The 6,000-nt window shown below is 44.4% G+C and overlaps 1 protein-coding gene across 1 annotated transcript in view; it reads left to right on the top strand.

The window, feature by feature from the left end:
* The first annotated feature begins 2,726 nt into the window (after nucleotides 1-2,726).
* ADSS2 (adenylosuccinate synthase 2) overlaps nucleotides 2,727-6,000 on the top strand; it is a 32,104-nt gene continuing 28,830 nt past the window's right edge. The window contains exon 1 of the mRNA XM_055419726.2: nucleotides 2,727-3,041. Coding sequence (XP_055275701.1) covers nucleotides 2,859-3,041 — 183 coding nt within the window. The 5' untranslated portion in view covers nucleotides 2,727-2,858. The remainder of the gene's footprint in view (nucleotides 3,042-6,000) is intronic.

The following is a 6,000-nucleotide window of genomic DNA, read 5'->3' as shown; positions in this document are numbered from 1 at the left end:
CTTTCTTCACAGTCCAACTCTCACATCCATACATGACCATGGGAAAAACCATTGCCTTGACTAGACGGACCTTTGTTGGTAAAGTGATGTCTCTGCTTTTTAATATACTATCAAGGTTGGTCATAACTTTCCTTCCAAGGAGTAAGCGTCTTTTAATTTCATGGCACTTGTTCATTCAGTCTCCTGTAATTCTTGTTGACCCTGGGTTAGTGGCTTTATGAATCAATCAATTTTCCATTAAAGCTTTATAAGTTTTTACCTAGTTCAGTGTTATGATCTTAAAGTTATCAGAAATCTGCATTCTAATTATTTGGCGGCGGGGGGGGGGGAGGTGGTCTTTTCCACGATTATCCTTGAAGATGAAGCATTTTCATAGGAATATTTTTGCAAAGCATCAGAGTAAAACAGTAACTCTCTACGGGGACAAAAGACTTAAATGTCCGTTATTAGAGATCCAATAAGAGCTCATTATAATAGAAAGGACAAGGGAATTTGGTAAGTTCTATGACACACATTTTAAGATAATAACTAGAATTATGAATGGTGCATGTGTGTGTGCTAAGTTGCTTCAGCTGTGTCCGACCCTTTGTGATCCTAAAGACTAGCCCACCAGGCTCCTCTGTCCATGGGATTCTCCAGGCAAGGATACCGAAGTGAGTTACTGTGTCCTCCTCCAGGGAATCTTCCCAACTGAGAGATAGAACCTGTGTCTCTTATGTCTCCTGCACTGGCAGGCAAGTTCTTTACCACTAGTACCACCTGGGAAGCCCTTATGAATGGTAATAATACACCAGAAATATCAGATTTCAAGGAATGTTATATTTATGAAGCATTTATAACACAAACCTATACAGATGCAATATAAAGAAGGTTTAGTACTGTTTACTTGACAATGCTTCCCATGTAATTTCCCAAATAAGTTAATTAGTTTAATATCTCCCTTTTTATAAATAGAGAGACTAGATCCTCTGAGATGCTCCAGGGGCCCTCCAAAAAAATCCCAAAGTTAGTTTAAGGTCAAAAAGACTTCAATTATAGCTTGATTTGGGGAAAGTTCTTCAAAAATATCAAAAATTTTGGACGTGACTAAATTGGATCACAGATCATTATAAAATAATATTTAACTATTCATTTAACTAAAGTGACAAAAAGATTTCAAAGGTTAGAGCATTGTTGCTGGGGCAAAGGAGGAAACTGCCTTCCATTTTTTAAAAGCAGGAGATAAAATTCCTATGTGAAAAATGTCTTCCCTTATCCCAGAAGAAAAGTAATATCCTTATCTTCCTTCTTCCTTGTTAGGCAATCTGCTCAGAGTGGGTCCCGCATGAGAGTTTTCCCCTTTGGGGCTTCCTGATTCCGTTTAAAATGAGCTTTATTTTTATAGTATACTTGCGAATCTAATGGCAACTGAAACACTAAACACTACAAAAAGGACCTGGGCTCTGGACTTGACCATCTAGGTACCAATTCATTCCTCACTAGAGGTAGTAAAGTCACTCAGTCGTGTCCGACTATTTGCGACTGTATAGTCCATGGAATTTTCCAGGCCAGAATACTGGAGTGGGTAGCCATTCCCTTCTCCAGGGGTTCTTCCTAACCCAGGGATCGAACCCAGGTCTCCTGCACTGCAGGCAGATTCTTTACCATCTGAGCCACCACGACATTGAAGTCGCTCAGTCATGTCCGACTCTTTGCGACCCCATGGGCTGTAGCCTACCAGGCTCCTCCGTCCATGGAATTTTCCAGGCAAGAGTACTGGAGTGGGTTGCCATTTCCAACTAACTTTTAAATCCTGTAAAATAAGGATAAGATAGTATTACCTACCTCATACGGTTGTTACTGTATTCTGGCATACACTATAATGACATCGGCATTTAATTCTAACAAGAAGGTATAGGACTCTACGTGTTCTGTAGATTTTCAGGCCTAATGACCTCTTCATTACTGCTTTACATTCGAGTTTGCCCTTTTTTGATGCCTGTTGGGCTTCCCTGGTAGTTCAGATGGTAAAGCGTCTGCCTACAATGCAGGAGACCCGGGTTCAATCCCTGGGTTGGGAAGATCTCCTGGAGAAGGAAATGGCAACCCACTCCAGTATTCTTGCCTCGAGAATTTCATGGACCGAGGAGCCTGGTAGGCTACAGTCCATGCGGTCTCAAAGAGTCGGACACGACTGAACGACTTCCCTCCCTCCCTCCCTCCCCTTCGCATCTCTGTTCTTACTTTCAGACCTTTACTTTCCAATTCTAAATCTATAGTATGTTCCAATTTCATCCCATTTGTATTTTGAAATTCCACTCTTCGTATTTTGTATACCGTATCTCATTCCTTAATAATAGCAAATTAAGAAACAACTTAAAAACAAACATTTTTCACAAACTGAAACGTGCAGATGGCAGACACCAAATCACCGGAATACTCCACTCTGACCCGAGCGCTGCCGGGAGTTGTAGTCTGACGCACTGGCACGTACCTCCCCGCCTCTCCAGTTTGAAAAGCCCGAGAAAGGGCTGGGGGGCGGGGCGTTGAGGTCGAAGCGCGCTCGAAGCCCCGCCCCCGTCCTTTCCGTTCTGGGTTCGCACTGGAGGGGCGCGCCCGGCCGCGGAAGGGGCGTGGCTTTCTCGTGGGGCGGTGCTGCCAAGGCCGGCGTGCGCGGGGAGGCCCTGGTGCTCCTCTGAGAGGGCGGCGGGCGCGCGGGGCGGGCCTGGCGGGAGGGTGGCGACCCGGCAGGCGGGGCGGGGGCGGGCTGGCTCTGGCTCCTTCTTCCTCCGCATGTGGCTGGCGGCCGCAGGGCAGTTCAGTTCGCGCACTCCAAGCTACCCGCGTCCCCTTCGGGCTCACCTCGTGTCTCCGGAGCCATGGCGTTTGCCGAGACCAGCCCGGCGGCATCCTCCTTGCCCAACGGCGACTGCGGCCGCCCCAGGGCGCGGCCTGGAGGGAACCGGGTGACGGTGGTGCTCGGCGCGCAGTGGGGCGACGAAGGCAAGGGGAAGGTGGTGGATCTGCTGGCTCAGGACGCCGACATCGTGTGCCGCTGCCAGGTGAGGCGGCAGGGCTCTGACGGAAAGCCGGCCCCTGAGCTCGGGCCCAGAACTCGCATCCACCGTCCGAAATAAGGTGTCACCTTGAGGTTCTTTCCTCTTACTACGAGCTGCGGCGACGTGGAGAAATGGCGGGAGGTCGGAGACCCCTGACCTGGGTCTCGGGCTGCGGGCTCGTGATGGTTCAGGAGGAAAATGCGGCTTGACTCTGGGAGCCTTTGAGATGCGCTGTGCCTGGGGAGTTGCAGTGTTCGGTCCGAGGACCAGTGCTCAAACCCAGGACTGGGGTCGGGGTGGAGATGGGAGACGGTTCGAGTTTGAGGAGCTACCGCCCGAGGCCTGCTGGCGACTCCGGTCAGAGACCCTAGGGGGCCGCAAAATCGTCCCCGTCATCACCCATCCGCCCAGGGGATACCAAGTGGGCCGAAACGCCCAGAAATCGAGACTGGCCACTCCCCCACCTGCAGGCCGGAGCTTGCCGAGCTTTGCCTCTTCGGGTCCACTTTGTTTACAGGAGAACCCACCTCTGGGCTTTAGGGCGGTTTGTAATGGCCCGTGTAATGGCCCCGTTTTTTACCCGGTATACTAAGGAAGGTTAATTTTACTTGTTGGTCCTAAAGGTAGAAATCCCAGCTCTTTTACGAGTGAGGCAAGTGAAAGAACACAAGTGTCAAGTCTAGTATTTAGAAATATTTACATTGTTAACGCTCACACCTAGAGTGAACTTTCGGGAAATGGAATGGTAATATACTTCCTACCGGGAGACACGTGGTTTTCAGTGTAAGCTTTCTTCCTATTTGTCCTTTGCTTTGAAGCAGCGAAGAGCCTAGGCCTTTCTAGAGGCTCATAGGTAACTGTACGAATTTCGAAATTCGAAATAGTTGAGCAGTAAGCCCTTTCAGAACGAATGGTAATGTAATGTGTTAAGTTAACTGCTGTTTAGGTTGCAAGAATGTTTCTTCTTCACGAACTGTGTACATGGCATAATATAATAATGCTGTGTGCATTCTAACAAGTTCGTAGGCCTGCTTGATTAGAAGTGTTCTACCTAAAATTGAATACCATTTTGGCAGGCAGAAAAAAGTAATCATAGGTACATCAAAAGTTAAATGTGAAAATCTTGTTTTTTGCATGAGGAAATCCATCCTGCCTGTTTCTGGGTTAAGAAAGCTGTTGCACCAATTGCTTCTTAGTATTACCACTAACACCACTACCACTTCTCTTCCAGTCTTTTATTTTTCCACCTCTCTGGCTATGCACATAGGTTACTTCATGACACTCCTAAAGGTGTTGCCTCACACTGCTGTAGGAGCTGCTCCAGAGGACTGACCATCACCTTCCTTTTCTCTTAAGATCCTATATTGCTGTGCTGTGGCAAAGTATGGGAATACCTAACTCTTTCTGGGCGGGAGGAGAGGTTGAGACCCCTTTATCTACTCACTGTCATTTCTGATATCTTCCTTATACAGAAATGGTTGTGGTTTAGTTGCTAAGTCCTGTCCGACTGTTGCGAACCCGTGGACTGTAGCCCACTAGGCTCCTTTGTCCATAAGGTTCTCCAGGCAAGAATACTCCAGTGGGTTGCCATTTCCTTCTCCAGGGGATCTTCCCAACCCAAGAATCGAACCCAGGTCTCCTACATTGCAGTCAAATTCTTCTATACAGAAATAGCTAACATAAATAACAGAATAAATATAGGTTGTAAGAAGTTTTGGGGGATGTAACCATTTTGCGTTTATTCTAAAAGATCCTCAATTTTAATAATCACTTTGAAAAGAAGTAGAACTCGCTTATTGGTTGGAGAGGGTATTACCATGTTACTGTAAAAAGTAGTCTTGAAGGAGGTCATGGGCTGATCTGATCTGATGCCCTTGGAAAGTCTGGAGAGAAGTGATTGAGAAGGAGCCAAGTTTGGCTTTAAAATGTTAGCTGAAGATAGAGGAGAAACATGAGCAGAGTTGTTAGGCAGAATTGACTCACCTGTAAAATTTTGACTTACTACCTTCCTTATATAATTTTAAAAATTTATATTCTTCTAGTGTTTTAAGAACCCAAAGGATTCTTATGTCTTGTTAATGCTGATTGATAAATAATGAATAAATTTAAGAATATCTTAAATTTATCTTGATTCACTTTGGTAACTATATAATTTGGTCAGTCCCAGTAAAGTGACATCTCTTAGTGAAGTTCTCCTGACATTTAAAACTGATAGTTATGGACTGTTGAAATTCTTAAGATGTATAGAGAGCTGGGAAAAGTCAACTTTTTGAAAGGACATTTTGGACTTGAATTGCTCTGTTTGATTGTTTAAGTTTTGTGTATTACTGAAAATAATATGCACTTTTTAGACTTTAATAAGTATATTTTGTCATATCCATGCCATAAACTCAAATTTTATAGTGTTTCTCCAGAAGTGGTATACACATAATATGTCTCTAATGGAATCATAAAATAAGGAATTTCTCCCAATAAAAATACAGTTTTTTAAAAGAAAAGCTGACATTGCATTTAACTATTTTAAATATAAAATGTCTTTTTGGAAAGAATAGGTGCAAAGCTTGTGGCATTTTCATCATCATTTTAGATTTGGGATTTATAGGAAGTTATAACTTGTTAGATACTTATACTTTAGATCCTTAAATAAGGACTTGCATGGAAGGATGACTTAATAGGTCTTGTAAGAAAAAGAGAAGAATTAAACATAGGACCAATTTCTGGCATAGTTCATTCATCCAATAATCGCATAATAAATATCTATAGGGAACCACTTAGCCCCAGAGCTTTAGCTGACAAAGGCAGGGCTTGTGCTCACAGGGAGTTTACAGTCTAGTGGATAACTGTTACTTAGAAAAGTATTGCCAGGGTGGGGATGGAGAAGGGTGTTAGTGTGGGTTTTTCATAAGGTTAAAATATGAGAATAGGAAGGTCTCTTCCTGGCAACACAAAAATAGTTTTATTA

The sequence above is a fragment of the Moschus berezovskii genome, chromosome 17 (assembly GCF_049115385.1).
Source record: "Moschus berezovskii isolate FMDL1 chromosome 17, NW_MosBer_1.0, whole genome shotgun sequence".
Lineage (NCBI taxonomy): Eukaryota > Metazoa > Chordata > Mammalia > Artiodactyla > Moschidae > Moschus > Moschus berezovskii.
Note: the sequence above shows the minus strand (reverse complement) of the source record. Positions and strands in the feature narration are given on the sequence as shown.